Raw genomic sequence first — 16,893 nt, forward strand, 5'->3', positions numbered from 1 at the left:
ATGCTCAGTTCAAGATTAGTATATCATATTCTCAAGCTTGGAGAGCCAAATGTTATGCCTTGGAATTGTTGAGGGGGTCTCCAGAAGCATCGTTTGCCCAACTGCCGGCTTATTGTCACAATTTAAAGCTGAAAAATCCTGGGTCGGTAACTCATATCAAAACAGATAGAGATGGATGCTTTGAGTTACTGTTTATCGCCATTGGTGCTGCGGTTAGTAAATCAATATAATTCTGTTGACTCATTTCTGTTAGTTACATGCATTTCACATTTAAATGATTATATTTCTTGTGTATATTATTTTGTAGATTCGTTCGTTATTACTTGCATGCGCCCAGTTATTATAGTTGACGGAGCACATTTGAAAGGTCGATACCTTGGAGTAAACTTATTAGCAGTAGCCATGGATGCTAACAATGGGATATTGCCAATAGCTTACGGGGTTGGCAAATCTGAAACCTCTGATTCATGGACATGATTTATGGGGCATCTTAGGGATTGCATAGGTCCTATTAGCAATCTGACAATCATATCCGATAGGGCAAACTCAATTGACAACGCTGTTAGAAGGTGTTTCCCAGATGCTTTTCATGGACTTTGTGGTGTTCATTTGTATAGAAATCTAAAATCAAGGTGTGCTGGTATAAAAAAGCACAAATGGACATACTGGAATGCTGTAAAGGCTTATCGGGAAGTGGATTTCAATAAGCATATAAACTGTTTAAGACGTGTTTTGCCTCAGTGTGCTCAAACACTAGAAGATATCGGGTTTGAAAGATGGTCAATGGTACATCAACTTGGAGCAAGATATGGTTTCATGACGTCTAATAGTGCAGAATCAATCAACGCTCTAAGTCGTCATTACCGGAAATTACCCATTACTATGTTAATGGAGTTTTTTCGAGCCTCTATTCAACAGTGGTACTACAAGAAAAGAAACCATGCAGGTATTATTTCTTTGAATTCGTAACTTATCATATATTTTACTAAGTATTATTTATTTAAATTTACAGGAACATTGGAACATCGTGTTACACCATGGACTGAAAAAAAAAAGATAACGAAACGTGTTGTGAAGTCAACGTCATGGAGAGTTGAACCATGTTCAAACACTTTGTTTGAAGTACTGGATAATAACTTAAATGGGCTTGTCGATCTAAATGCAAGGACGTGTAGTTGTATGAAACGGCAAACATCTGGTTATCCGTGTGGTCATGTTATAAAAGTTGCTCTTCATCTAAACCAAGATGATTCAAGCACATACGCTATGGATTGCTACACTACAGAAGTATATCGACAGACTTATGCCGAGATTGTCTACCCTATTCCACATCCTTCTGAGTGGGACATACCAGATGACTTACAAACAGTTTTGCCACCAGCCATTAACAGAAGGCTACCTGGCCGACCAAAAAGTCACGATCGTATACCGTCTAAGGGTGAAGAGAAGAAGAGATCGACATGTAGTCGGTGCAAGGAAAGTGGTCATACAAGGTTGACATGTGGATCACCAGTGCCATCACAATCATCTTTTCCTCTACCAAAATATGAATCATCATCAAAATCCAAAGCTCATATGGTGTCAAGAAAAAGGCAATCAAAATCGCAATCATCTTTAAAATCCCAATCACAACTGGTTTCACCTTTTGGGACTGTTAACTTAGGTGGTTTTTAAATGCAAACGTTGTATTATGTAGATTTTATGTGTGAACTTTTAACATTTTCAGTTAGGCATGTATTTGTAACTTGAGTTTGAAAATTGCTATGATCTGTTCAGTTGTTATCACTTAATAGGCAATCATCTTAATGTCTATCGCAACGCGGAAATTACTATCGCAATGCGAAATGAAAATCGCAATGAGAGAATCGCAATGTGAAATGAAAATCGCAACGCTAATTTCGCAATGCGAAATGAAAATCGCAACGAAGGAATCGCAATGCGAAATGAAAATCGTAACGCGAATTTAATTTCACGTTGCGATTCTCTCGTTGCGATTTTCATTTCGCATTGCGATAGTACTTTTTTCCTTCAACATAATGCAGATTGAAATCAACAAAATCAACCATTACATTTCAATCAATTAAACAAGCACAAATAGAATTATGTTAACATCAATTAAACAAATCAACTTTTACAAATCACCTTTTACAAATCAATTAAACAATCAAAAAATAAGCAACAATTATTAGAGAAAATAACACTTCTACTATTAAATCAACTTTTGCAGCCATACATCATTTTCACGCAGCTCACTTCTGAGATTAACCTGCATAAACCAAACATTTGCTCAAACAACACTTTCTACACATCTAAAACCTACAAACAGTAAATTATTGAATTCTAGGTACTTAACCAAACATTTTGAAACCACAAGCCTATAAACATACCAATTGTTTATGGATATTTTTATAACGCGGATGCAGGTAGGCAGCGTCTCGTATATATCGATCTAGTCATATAATGTCGAAACCACAAGCCTACTGCAGCTCTATCTATATCGGTGGGAGGTAGATACTTTATACTTCCTGTGATCAAACGGTCCAAAGCCAAGCATACGAGAGGACCACAATCCCCTCTGGGTCCTTTCGTTTGTTGTGGTGCGGTCTCGTCTCTACTAACTGTAATATTGAGCTTCTTTGGCTTCTTGTTTCCAGAACGAGTCCAATAATTTATCGCATCCAAGAATTTAGCTAAATAAGAGCTCCATCCCTTAATAATATCTCTTAAATCAGCCAATGATATGTAATTTATCATGCTGTCATATATTATTGCCTTAAGGGATGGGATCTGAAGCTCGACGAGAAGCCAATGGTTACGTTCCAAAACAGGGATAAACACCTACAATCATAATAATTTCATTCATTTGCGCACTTATTTATGAATACCTTTAAACTCAATCTAAAATAAACACTAACCTTATCGACCTCCCACCATGCAGGATAAAGTTTAGCTTGTCCATTGCCCAACGCAAATGATTCATCTCGTTGATTCTTCAAGTGAACGGCGTTAAAAGACATCGGCATAATTGTATATCGTGTATTTCTTTTATTTTCCTTAAGTTTCCTAATTATTAGAAGACGTGACACCCACGCATCGATATGCTGTTTTACAAAAAAGCATATATTAGTAACTTACATAAATTTACAAAAAAATAATCAAATTAAAATATAAGAAAAATATAAGACTTACCCCTCCATCGAAATAGCCATTGTCTTCGACCCCTAATAATACGCCCCACCAAGACCGATCAAGCAACAAATAGATATCATCATTGAGCTTGCATATGTCAGTGAAACACCCCTGGCTTCGCTCATGTAGATAAAAATCAATTGCGGTCTTAGCCCAAAGGGTGTTATCCAGAATTGTGTCCGGTAGTTGTTCCCTCTCCACTTCAGATACCGGTATGGTACTGGCCGGTAACTCATACGAGAGCCAACTTGAATCCATCATGTCCGGCACGTCAGAGGGTTTCTCAAGAATCCTACATATGACGCCATGTGAATCGGGCTCTTGAATGGTGGGAGGGACCTCTTCAACGATGACAGTGGCCTCTTGAACGGTGGGAGGGGACTCTCGAGGAATGATAGGGGCCTCTTCAATGATAGGAGTGGACTCTTGAGGGATGACAGTGGCCTCTTGAACGGTGGGAGGGGACTCTCGAGGAATGATAGGGGCCTCTTCAACGATAGGAGTGGACTCTTGAGGGATGACAGGCGAGTCGGGCTTCTTCTTGTGGTGTCTTCACACTATTGGGGTATACAGAGACTTAATAGCACGTGCACGCCATCTGATGCGTGAACTCTGTCGTGCAAGAAAAACCCGACGTAAAGCATCCACCTTATCGGTCCGCTAAATAATTAAATACAAATATCAGTAAATAAACGGACATGATATTTAAACAGTGAAAACAAAGACAAATATATTTCAAAACTTCAACAAAAATACAAAACAAAGACAAATACTAACTTCACAGTGTTAAAGAATACACAGTTTAGCAGAATTGGCAGCAACCGAATAAATTTACTTCAACCAAAAGACAAAACAAAAAGAAAAACTACTTCACAGTGTTAATAAACAGTTTAGCAGTATTGGCAGCAACCGAATAAATTTACTAAGCAATCTAAGTGAAATGGTTAATTTAAGTGAAATTACGAGTAAATTTATCATCAAGTTAAATATGGAAAATCTTAAACTTACCTCGTTACGTAGAGTATGAACCTCATTCTGCAACGATACTACCATCTCACTTAGAGCGGCAACCTCACCACGTAAAGTAGACACCTCCACACGCCATGCACCATCGTTATCGCGTAGAGTACCGATCTCCTCACGCAAGGCATTGACCTCTACACGCCATGCACCATCGTTATCGCGTAGAGTACCGATCTCCTCACGCAAGGCATTGACCTCATCACGTAACTCCCTTGACTCATCCCGTGGAGGTGGAGAACAGGGAGATAGAAGTCGTGGCATCTTTGCCGGTCGCCTATCATGAGGTGATGGTGGATAAGAGGCTCGATGATGTGACGGGATAGGTGATGGCTCTCGTTGTAGAGGTGTATAGTCGGGTCGATCAGGTGATGGCTCTGGATGAGGTGATGGCTCTCGAAGTGGAGGAAGTGGAGGCTGCTCATCATTCGTGCCATCAAGAAAATGCTGACTAGCTTGCCACCAATCAGTGGCAAGCTCAGCCTCCGTGGGTGTCAGTCTCATTAATGGAATGTTGGCCTCCTAAAAATATAAAAACTCAAACAAAGTTAAACGTCTACTATTAATAACTTGTTTATATATGATAGTATTTGTGTTAACTTACATTATTTATTGTCGCATATGGTATTAAGTCTTCCCAATCCAACATACGTTTCCTCTTCCATGAAATAGCCCTGGGAATATCATTTGAAGTTTTTATTGCATATGTCTTCATGGCGGGAAAGGCCTCGAATATCCAAATCTACAAACAATATAATAACAAACATTAGTAATTGTTAAATAATTAATTATAATTTTGAAAACATTATATAGAAATTCTTACCTTAATGGCCCAAACAAAGCATGACAAAGTGTATTTCGACCCATCGCCCCGCAAACTTTTGCGATCATCAAAGGCAGACGACAACTTAGTCCAGGTAGCTTTCCATATATACGAACCCCACGGAAACAGATTCCATGCATTTAGGTCCTCTACCAATAATATTAGCTCCTGAGGAATAGGTTGTCTGGCCTCTCTGCCTAAAAAGCCGGCATACAAAAGTAGTAGAAGGCATACTCGGACAACATCGACGTCATTCATCCGAGTAAAACCATCTTTCTTATTAAACAATTTCTTCATGTCGTCGACGTGTAAGTTCGGCTTCTCTATTGACTCATCAGGAAAAACCCTGGATAACCATGATGGGCGGGTGATATGACGAGTGTACCGGCCTACATCATCGTGTCCGAATCGTAGACCAGCGATTAAGCAGAACTCCTTCCGCCCAAAACAAGTATACGCCGGTGGAAAATGAAACCATATCTCTTCCTCACCACGTTGTATACTGTCGGGTAGATCTCTAGTCATGGTCTGAAGCCACAAATGGGTCAAATTAGCATCTCCACCCGGATGCTGTACTCTCAACCATGGCCCGAAGCAGGTTTCCTCAAACAATTTTCTTTGTGCAGGTGAAAGCTTCGAAGCAATTGTAGTGGCTAGGCTAACTTTATTCCTTAATGTCAATGAAGCAGAAAAAAATTTCTACAAAAACAATAAACATACCAAGTTAGATATACCAAAAACTACACTGTCAAGATATACCAAAAACAATAAACATAAATAGTAGTTTATTCTTGAAACTAAAATTTGCAACACTGTTTTGTCTTTTGGTTGAAATGAAAATCGCAATGAGATAATGAGAATCGCAACGCGAAATGACTATCGCAACGAGAGAATCGCAACGCGAAATGAAAATCGTAACGAGAGAATCGCAACGCGAAATGAAAATCGCAATGCGATTTTGGTTTCGCGTTGCGTTTTTTATTTCGCGTTGCGATAGTTAATTCCGCGTTGTGATTTTCATTCTCGAAACTATTCTTCTTCTGCATTACTTCAACCAAAAGACAAAACAAAGACAAATACTAACTTCACAGGCTAAACAGTTTAGCAGTATTGGCAGCAATCGAATGAATTTAATAAGAAATCTAAGTGAAATGGTTAATCTATTATTGAAATTACCAGTAAACTTATCATCATTCTCAATATGAAAAACCTAAAATAATGCAAAATTTTCAAAATAAAAATAAAAAAACTAACCATCGGAGGTTGATTTTCCATTTCTAAATGATTGTGAGGGATTTTTGACTGTGAATGGTTGTGAGGGATTTCGCCGGCGATGGGGACGGAAATCTTCGGAGATGGGGACGGATTTCACCGTAGAGAGTGAGAGATGGAGATGGGACTGAGTGTTGTGATTTTGGGTTTGAGGTTATGAGTTGTGATTATTGTGGACGGTTCAGTTTCCGATTTATTAAGAAAAAATTCGTGTTTGGAATTTGAAAAAAAAAATACGCGTTAATACGAATGGCGCTATGTAAATCGCGTTGCGAAAGTCAGAATCGCGTTGCGAAAGTCAGTATCTCGTTGCGATTTTGTATTATCGCATTGCGATAGTCAGTATCGCATTGCGATTTTCCCAATTCGCGTTGCGATTTACTTATTCGCATTGCGAATTGGGAAAATCGCAACGACACTGTAGACCATCGCAACGCGATTTCCAACTATCGCAACGCGAAATGCAACGCGAATTTGCGATAATGGAGATCGCGTTGCGAATTAGCGATTGCATTGCGATTTTGTTGGTCATTTTGGCAAATCCGGAAAAAGTTGGTTAAAATCGTATATTATAAGGCATTTTTGGTCACTGAGGCGATTTTCTCTTATTTTTATATGATTTGATCCCTACTTCTTTAATATCTTCAAATAGTTAATTTCAAAAACTATTAATATATTAATTTAGATCCTTCCAAAATAAAAGAAATTAAAATCAACATAATATTAGTGTTAAAAACAATACTTCTAAGAAAAAATATATACCAAATCATAAACTTTAACTTTGTTTGCTCCTTTTTTAATATTCAGACAATGATATTAACATTAGTTTTAATGTTCGATCATCAGTATTTTTTGTTTTTCGATTATTTTTTATTTTTGTTTTTTCTTTGTAACAATTCTATGTTTATGACACATTTTTCTATATTTTTTTATACATTTTTTAATCTTTTTATAGGCCATTTGATCGTTTTTATTGTTTATTTTTCTCAAGGTTTTGATGTTGACACGACTAATCAAAATGTCACTAATTTTTTATTTATATTTTCAGAGTTTTGATGCCAATTTAGATGTTTCAAGGATTGGAAAATCGGATGTTGATACCTACATTAATTTGCCCCTTGTTCCCCGTAATGAAGAAGCCGAGTTTGACATTTTGGAGTATTGAAAATCACAAAGTGCTTCTTATCCTGTATTCTATCGCATGGCGAGAGATATATTCGCCATCCCAATTACTTAAGTTGCTTCTAAATCTTCATTTAGCATGGGTGGTCGAATTTTGAACAAGTTGAGAGTGAAACTCTTACCTAAAAATGTTGAGATTTTTGTAAAAACTCGAAATTGGTTGTATGGTTTTGAAACGAAGAAATGGATGAAGAATATCTTACTGTGATCAATGATCATTCTTCTTAAAAGGTATATATTTGATTTGCATGCTTCTTATTGTGTTTATTTCATTGAAATTGTTTACTAATGATTTTAGTTTTAGTTTTGTAGGGTGCTTTACACTTACAGCAATCACATTAGAATAAGTTTGTGAATAAGTCTTTCTTCATTCTTCCCTCTTACGGTAACTTGTTCATTGTGTTTATTTCATAATTTTTATTCATATTTAAAATGTTTTACTAATGATTTTTTTTAATTTTGTGGGGTGTTTTACGACGACCATATTAATGAAATAATTGTAGTTTTGCACTGTTGGCCATTGTATTCCCCTTGGTTTTACCTTTGCTTGGATTGGTATGAATGTTGGCTGGATTAGTCTGATTGCTTATTGGTTGGCTGGACTGGTCTGATTGCTTGTTGGTTGTCTATACTCTGTTGCCTTGTAAATTGTTGTTGTTGGTCTCACTGAATTGAACTTAGCTATTATAAATTCTTATCTAATTAGTTATCAATGATTAAATTATGTTGGTGGCATTTTTGCTTTCAAAGCAAAAAAGTTGTCCATAATTTAATCATATTGGCAACATTTAGATCATTTGAAATAATTAAAAGTTCGATGAAGAAATTTTTGGTAGCAAAGGCAAGCTTTCAGCTTCGTAAAACTTCTGCTATAAGATACGAGAGCTTAAATTTGTACATAAATTTATTTACTCCATTTAATTGTTTTGTGGCATATGAAGTTTAATAAATTTAATTTGTACATTTACACATTTTGTTTGTTTCAATATTTATTAAGTTATTAAATCTTTAATCTCATATCTTAATATTATCATAACTAGAATCATGAATAATATATGTAAGTTAAAATATATTTAAGTTATTAATTAAAAGCTAAAAAATGATCCATGAATCATTTAATAAAATTAATTTTATAGTTATAGTTAATTTTTTAACATTATAATCATAATATATATAAAAACTAAATTTAGTAATATAAAGTAAATTTAGTAATAATATTATCTTAATTACTAATTTATTTTACATTTATTATTAATTTTATCAATTTCAAGCCATTCATTTAATAATTTTTTTGAATATATTTATAAGCTACAATTTATAAACATTAAAATTAAATACGTTGATTTAATTATCATAGTTAATCACCTTTTAAAAAAATTATCATAGTTAATATTAGAAATTCATAATTTCTTAACTTCATTAATTTAACTTACAGGTAAATACAAGTCAGATAAATATTAGTTTAGTTTAATAACATGTATGATCCTTTACATGTTAAGTCAATTATAGAACAGGTTTATAACAAGTCAAGTTGAAACCATGTCGAATAATAACAGTTATTTACTAGGTTAATCTCGAGTTCGTGTAAATATCAGATCGGATGCAGGTCGGGTTCAATTTTCATATTATCGGGTTTAGGTCGGATGCAGGTCGTAAATTTCCAAATCCAACTCGGGTTCAAGTCAATACCAGTTTGGACTCGAATCGGTTCCCAATTACCATCACATCTGATCACAAACAATTTTGACTTAAGCCGATTTCAATCAATTTTACAGGTCGGGTACATCCCTACTTAAATTATTACACTTCATCACCACTTTTCCCTTATACTATTTAACGTTAAAATTATTATTTAAATTTTGTTTAATTTACTTTTAAAAATGTTATGATAAGACATGTTTGACGAAAAATATATATATATTTTTTCTATAATCTTATTTATTCTCTTTAAATATCTAAAAATTAATAAATTATAGTACATCAAAATCACATTATAAATCTAAATTCATTTAAGGGTAAACTACATCAATGGTCACTAATGTTTGAGTAAGTTTTTGTTTTCCTCATTGAAGTTTCAAAAGTAACAAATTGGTCATTGACATTATGGATTTGTAACAAAATAGTCACTCCACCGTTATCTTGTTAAATTGATGATGTGAAGACGTTAATAAAAAGGTTAATATTTAGTTTTACCCCTAAACTATTGTTAAAACATCAAATAAGTCCTTAAACAATGATTTTATATATCTAATTTATCCCATAAGTTTTCTAATTTATAATTTTTTTTCGAACATCCCACCACCACAATTATATTCGAACCTCATTCCTTACAAAACGAAAACACACTACATAGTTAAAAGGAGTTTTTCCATTAAAGATAAATACATGAGTATTTACAGCCATATATTCAACTAATTTTAATGTAAAAAAAATAATGTTTTTGGGATGATTTTCGTTTTGTAAGAAAAGTTATTAGAATATTTAAAAACAAATGAAAGTTTGTTTGTGGTTTTTGTTTTTGTAAGGAAATTGGTTAGAATATAATTGAGATGGTGGGTGTTTAAAAAATTGAAATTAGAAAGTTTTTGGGTTAAATTATATATAAAATCATTGTTTAAGGACCTATTTAATGTTTTAACAATAGTTTAGGGTAAAACTAAATATTAACCTTTCTATTATGGGTAAATTACGCCAATAGTCACTAATATTTGGGTAAGTATTCGTTTTCACCACTAATGTTTGAAAAGTCACAAATCGGCCAGTAACGTTATATTTTGTTACAAAATGGTGACTAATGTTATCGCTTGTTATAAAATGTCATTCGACGTTAACAATAGTAACTGAATGCTGACATGGCACGTTAAACCAGCTGACTCAACATGTTTGACCGATCGTTTGACTCTTCTTCTTCTTACGTCAGTGTTTGCTCCTTGATTTCCACTGTTTTTGCAACAGACTCAAAGCAACAGGCTGATAGTTTTAGTTTCCAGACTTCAAGAGTTACATATGGAGGTGTAGATGAAACTTATTACACTTCTATGAAAAAAGCAGGAAGATGGACAACGATGGAGTAACTTTTTTTCGATGAGTGCTCTATTATGATTCAAACGCTTATCGTATTTGATATCGGTGTTGGTTGTTTCAGGTTGTGCTTGAGGAGAAAAAAGAAGCATATACAAAAATGGGTCAAGCAACACGTAGGATTTCTAGAGGAATTCATGATAAGGTAACTTTCTTCCATTGGTTTCTTGGGGAACAATTAATAAACAAGTCCAGGCTTAAAGAATGCAGTTATATATGTCCAATATTTGACTAAATTACTGCAACTTGGGGTGTGTTCTAAAAGAAGCTGATATTTTCATATTTTGATTTTATTAGATGAACTTGCGGAATTCGAAAAGGCTTGGAAAGGTAATAGTGAGGGTCATTTGGCTGGTTGGAGTGATGGCTTTAGCAAGCCCGCTGCCTGCTAATGTTGGTACACATTTCTTTTAACCTTTTATATAGAAGGTTTCATTTTGATGGATTTAGCAACCTTTATTATCATGCCATTTGACATCATTTCTTTCATTTTCTTTTTCTTTTTGAATATCCAATGCGAATGTAGGACCTAGAAGTCATGAACAGATGGGGTTGGCAGTGAAGGACAGTCGGAGACATCCATATAGAGAGCATGGCAAAAAAGGTGGAAATCAAGGAGCAAACACTGAAATAAGAAGAAGAAGAGGAGTCAAACGGTCAGTCAAACATGATGAGTAAGTTGATTTAACGTGTCACGTCAACATTTCATTACTATAGTAATGATTTGTTAATGATCGTTAACGTCAAGTGACTATTTTGTAATAAATGATAACGTTAGTAACCATTTTGTAACAAACGATAATGTTAGTGGTCATTTTGTGACAAATGATAACGTCAACATTCTGTTATTGTATTAATGATTTGTTAACGGCTGTTAACATCGAGTGATCATTTTATAACAAACAATAACGTTAGTGATCATTTTATAACAAACAATAATATTAATAACCGATTTATGACATTTTAGAAGTTAATGATGAAAACGATCACTTCCCCAAACATTAATAACCATTGATGACGTTTACCCTTCATTTAACTGAACAACCTCTACAAATCTTCAAATCTATCAACAATATCGAAGAGGGACATTATTTTCATGGGATGACGGGACTATGTAGATATGTACAGCATCAATCAAACTTTAGGACACGGCACTACTTTGCCGCAAAAGCTTGAACCGACCTAGAGGAATAGGTTGTGCAATTTCTAATGAAACGAGTCATTCAAATAATCCTTACAAAGAAAATAGTCGTAGTCATACACCGATTCATATTTTCGAGATCACTATTATTTTTAAATATATATATATATAATAGTTATTAAATTTTATTAAATTATTATAAAAACATAATTATTTTTTATTAATTTATCAAAACTTTTTTTTTACAACTCCAAATCTCCAACTTTCTTTAAACAATGGAGGAAGCATATTTATAAAAATTAATGAACATATTTTTCTGTTCTTAAAATATAAACATGATTCAAAGCTTTTAAACTATGGTTAATTAATCGATAATTAGCGGTTAACAATTTCCATGTACTGATTAAGCGACTCTTGTCTCTGCAACCTCATGTCCTCGTTGAACTTCTTTATAAACGCTTCCGCTCGCCGGTTCAACTCTTCCTGACTCAGCGACGGCTCTTTCCTCAGTTTCACTGCCGAAGCCGGAGAAGGAGAGCTCACTTGTACAGGTGGAGAAGGCTGGTAATTGGTCCGGTCTCTGAACGTTTCAAATTTCTTCATCGCCGCCGTCGAATCGACCAACGCCTCGACGTTGATATCACGGCCGTGATTGTCCCAAGTGTCCGATTTCTTCAAGTGCCTCGTCATCGGCATCGCTCTCCCTTCCGTTATCATCTTCCACGTGCTCTCCAACGTCTCGTGGCGTTTGGGTTTCGCCACCCGCTTCAATGCTCGGCCACCTGCATTAAGCCACAGTAGAATTAATTACGCTATTTAGATATTTTAAGTTTCTTAATCATATATTTAAATTTGAATTTATTGAGTGGCGCGTCGTCTAAAGTATCTAAATCAATTAAAAATGAGAGGACTGTTTCCTAACTTTATAGGGGGACTAAAACAATAATTAGACAATGAAACATGAAACACGTGTGGAAAAAAAATAACTGAAACACCGCCGGAACGCCTCCGTCGACTGGACCAACGAGCTTTGCAGAGTTTTTTGAATTTCAAAAAGTTGGTGTATAGAGAGTCTAACCAAGTAACCGCTAACAATTTTTAAATAAAAAATGACTAAAAAAATGCTGAATATACCTTCAGGACTGGCTTTAACAGGTTTCCGGTGACCGAATCTAGAGGAAACCGGCGGTTTTGCCAGCTGAAACATAACATCCGATGGAATCTCCGACGAATCCATTCTCCTCGGAGGAATCCACTCGTCACCTCCTCCATCTCTAACAACAATCGCTACATTGGTATACGCCTCAAAAACCGTCGTTTCCACCTCTTCTCCTCCCCGCTTTTGCTCGTACTCGACCAGTTCCGTTTCACCTAAATCCAAGCCGTTCTTCATCTCGTGCTCCACCGCTGGCCGTTGATCCAAGGAGATTATCGGTCTCGGCTGCCGCTGCTGCATCTCTTCCGCCTGTTCGTCATCCGCGTGGTTTTGGTGAAACCGCGACGATGCTACAATCGTGATTATGATTCCATTGATGATGACGTAAAGATACTGTGGCTTGAGCCCAGAAGAGACCGTGCTCCATAACAACGGAGCTTGAGAAACGGAGAATTCCATGACCAATGGAACAGAGACTTTAAGCCCTAAAACTATGGCCAATAAACCAGTGGAAATAAACAGTACCTTCAAAGATAACATCCAAGTGCTCGCCGACGCCATTTTTGGAGGTAAGAAAACAAGAGAGAAAGCGAAAAAAAAACTCTGGTTTCTTTGCGCTGTTGCCAGTTGCGGGAGTGAGGTGAATGGAAATATATAGCCAGTAGGGACGCAGACTATGATTCAATTTTGTCCGTTAGATTCGAAATGCAGTGCGAGTGGACGGTGGAAGTTTGTTTTCCGGGAAAAATGGGCGGTGGGGCCATGTGTAGATAGAATTAGTTGGATTACATTTTTATTAAATTAAATAAATAGTATTTTTGATAGAGAATTAAATAAAAATATTAATTGTTAAAAGATAAGTGATGGGTTAAAATGAAACTTTCCCTGTGGCTGTTTAAGTGGACACGAAAACAAATGATCCTTCCGGAACATTACTGTCATAATTATGTTTTTATGTTTACAATTAAGTTGTTTTTCTCTATCAGTCACATCATTGATTATGTATACTAATGGATTTTGTGGTTAATTTAAGGAGATAATCTAAAAAATTACAAAATTATTGATATATTCAAATGTGTATTGAGATATTTTATTTTTAATTGATCTTATTTTAAGATACGAATTAAACGATCTCAATAATTAAATATTGTTGTTATCTCTTAGGGTGTGTTTGGTTGGGGGAATGTGAGATTCTCATGAGAATAGAATCCACATTCTCCCGTTTGGTTGACCGGGAATATTATTCTCGGTAATCATACATTATCAATAGTAGATTTTTTTGAGTATATTACCGAAAATGTCATTACCTCCCTTTCCTTAGGTATTGTTAGATTACTGTTGTTTTGGACTAAAATGCCCTTAAATTTTTTTTCTTTTAAAAATATCATTATTTTGTCATTGAATAATAAAAATTATATGAATGCTAAATTACAAATTTATCCTTAAACTATTTTAGATTTACAAAAAATCTATAATTAAAATTTTATATGAAGTCCAGGGGTTAAAATAAAATTTTACCCTTTCATTAAACCTTTTTATATTTTTAATTTTGTAAAAAATTATATAAATTTTATGAATTTAAATTTTTTAAAGAAAATATATAAATATTTTCCAACTTGTTAAGAAAAACAAATATATAATAAGGACAATTTGGTCAAATATACATTCCAATAATCTTTTATTCCTTTAACCAAACACTGTAATCTTGCATTCCGTGAACCAAACGCACCCTTAAGGTATTAACATTATGTATACATGAGTGTATGAGTATTCATTGGCAAACGATTAAGAGTCTTTAAATAAATATTAATACTACATTATATTCACTCAAAACTAATAAATAAATTTATTTTTTAAAACTTTTTAAAGTTTTACAATCTTATTAAATTTTAATTAGGGATAGATGAAAATTTTATATCAAAAATATAAATTAAAAAAATTATACTAAAAATATAAGATACAAAATTACAAATGTTAATAAATATGAAATTATAAATAAATATAAAATAACATATAAACTTTACATAATTTTGAATTTTCAAGAAATACAATCATACTCCTAGCACTCTTCAATTCATCTTTAACTTTAACTAAATTTAAAATTAAACTAAATTAAATCTACAAAACAATTACGTAAACAATTAAATTTTTGATCATTCAACTCAACCGAGGTTAAAAATGAATAGGTAACTTTTCTTCTTCTTCTTTTTGATAATCTATCATTACGTAAGCATTGTGTGCTAAGGGATTAACCCTAACATATCTCTTAATTAAACTAAAAATTTTGGATAATGGAAGTAGAAGATAGATATTATATATAATATAGTTTGGAGTCGTTGGATGTTAGCTGTCTGGGGATTATTTGATAGTATTGTTTTATCAAAAGAATGTAGGGACATTAAAAGTTAGGTTTATTACATAAATCTTCTCGAAAGGTTTATTATATAAATAGGTGCCTGGATTTAGTATTATATAATATTTTTTTTTTAATTCAGAATATTAATAAAGATAAGTTTCATTTAAGGAAAATATTTATTTCATAGTGGGTAAAATATCCACGGGCACGACAGGTTCGGACAATCACATCACCCACGTTGTGCGGGTGTGCCTCCAACCTCGATGGGTTCGATGGGCTTTTTACACCCCTTGCATCTGTGCGTGAGGCACTATTTCAACACAAGTCATTCAATGACTGGCAAGTGGATTTGTGTATATAAACTATTTCCTTACACACCACAATTAACATGTATCATACTTTAAGCATAAATTTTTCATTCATCAATTAACCGTTTTGAGCATATGAGATACTTTTGTAAATATCTCACGAAATAGAATATGAATCAGTAAATTCATTATTTGATTATCCATCTTTACACTTAAAAAAATATACAGTAAAATTTTCAATTTATCACATTTTTTTCCCAACATACGTACGTAGAATGAATACTGGCATTGCATGTGTATAGATGAAGGCGTCATAGTAATAATATTATATCTGAATTAATAAATAAATATATATATATGATCGATAGATAAACAGATTTTCGTTATGGGTATATTCTTTATCCTCTAACAAAATAAAAAAAAAAAACCTTTTATCCCAAAAGTAATGAAGATAAAATAGTGAGATGTGAATGACACCTTTGGCCGTGTCGTGTGCCATCGGTTTGCATGCAATTTGGCAGTTTAAGGATAAGATTTACCAACCTGACGATTAAGACATCCAATACCATTGGTCCTTTTTACATGTTAAATCTTGTTGTTTCCACATTAACACTGTAATAAGATTTAAAAATTAAATATTTTTACCAACTAAAATAAATAATTTTAAGGTTGCTGGAAAAAAAACACATAGCTTTCGGCTAAAACGCGTGTGGGAGAAGGAAACAGATTGTCGGTCCACATTATCCCGTAAATGTTTAATTTTTGGACTAAGATAGCACGGGGAAAACAGAGTTGACTCGGTTAATTCAACAACGTATGAACAGGAAGAAAATGCATGGTAGTTGTACAATTACCATTCAATCACGTATGGAGATTTTAATATTAGAGAATTATGTAAGTGTCACCATACAAGGACCTTGGCCATGCATTTTTATTGATATTATGAGATACGAAAAGAATTATACGTAGAAAAAAGATATTATCTTAATAATAAATATGAAAGGATTTTGCAAGAGTATAAGAATTATAGTTACAATTATAGCTACATGGATACTTTTTTAGTATAAATTCATACTTTCAATTAAATAATATAATTCTATTCATTTTAGATATATAGAAATACACTTCTATTTCTTCATCATAAATTTAAAATTTTCATTTCCCCCCTCGATTTTGTTTCTTCATCACATAAATTCACCACAAATTTTTGGATCAGATAAAGAAAAAATTCAAATCGTAAATCCTTATGATAGATAAATATTAGTACATCTGTTTATTTTATAATTATGATACTCAATTTATAAGATGATTAATTTGGATTAAGTACTATATAGATTCATTTAAACGTTATTTTTTAATATTGAT

General features: G+C 33.7%; 1 protein-coding gene across 1 annotated transcript; it reads right to left on the reverse strand.

Annotated features, from left to right (window-relative positions):
* Positions 1–12,068: 12,068 nt before the first annotated feature.
* Positions 12,069–13,479, reverse strand: LOC120183464. The gene is made up of 2 exons (XM_039188144.1): positions 12,843–13,479; positions 12,069–12,490 (listed from the first exon to the last, which is right to left on the reverse strand). The coding sequence occupies exons 1-2, from the start codon at positions 13,423–13,425 to the stop codon at positions 12,084–12,086; spliced, it is 990 nt and encodes a 329-aa protein (XP_039044075.1). The 5' UTR covers positions 13,426–13,479; the 3' UTR covers positions 12,069–12,083.
* Positions 13,480–16,893: the final 3,414 nt, after the last annotated feature.

The sequence above is a fragment of the Hibiscus syriacus genome, unplaced genomic scaffold (genome assembly GCF_006381635.1).
Source record: "Hibiscus syriacus cultivar Baekdansim isolate YM2019G1 unplaced genomic scaffold, ASM638163v2 tig00112762_pilon, whole genome shotgun sequence".
NCBI classification, from domain to species: domain Eukaryota; kingdom Viridiplantae; phylum Streptophyta; class Magnoliopsida; order Malvales; family Malvaceae; genus Hibiscus; species Hibiscus syriacus.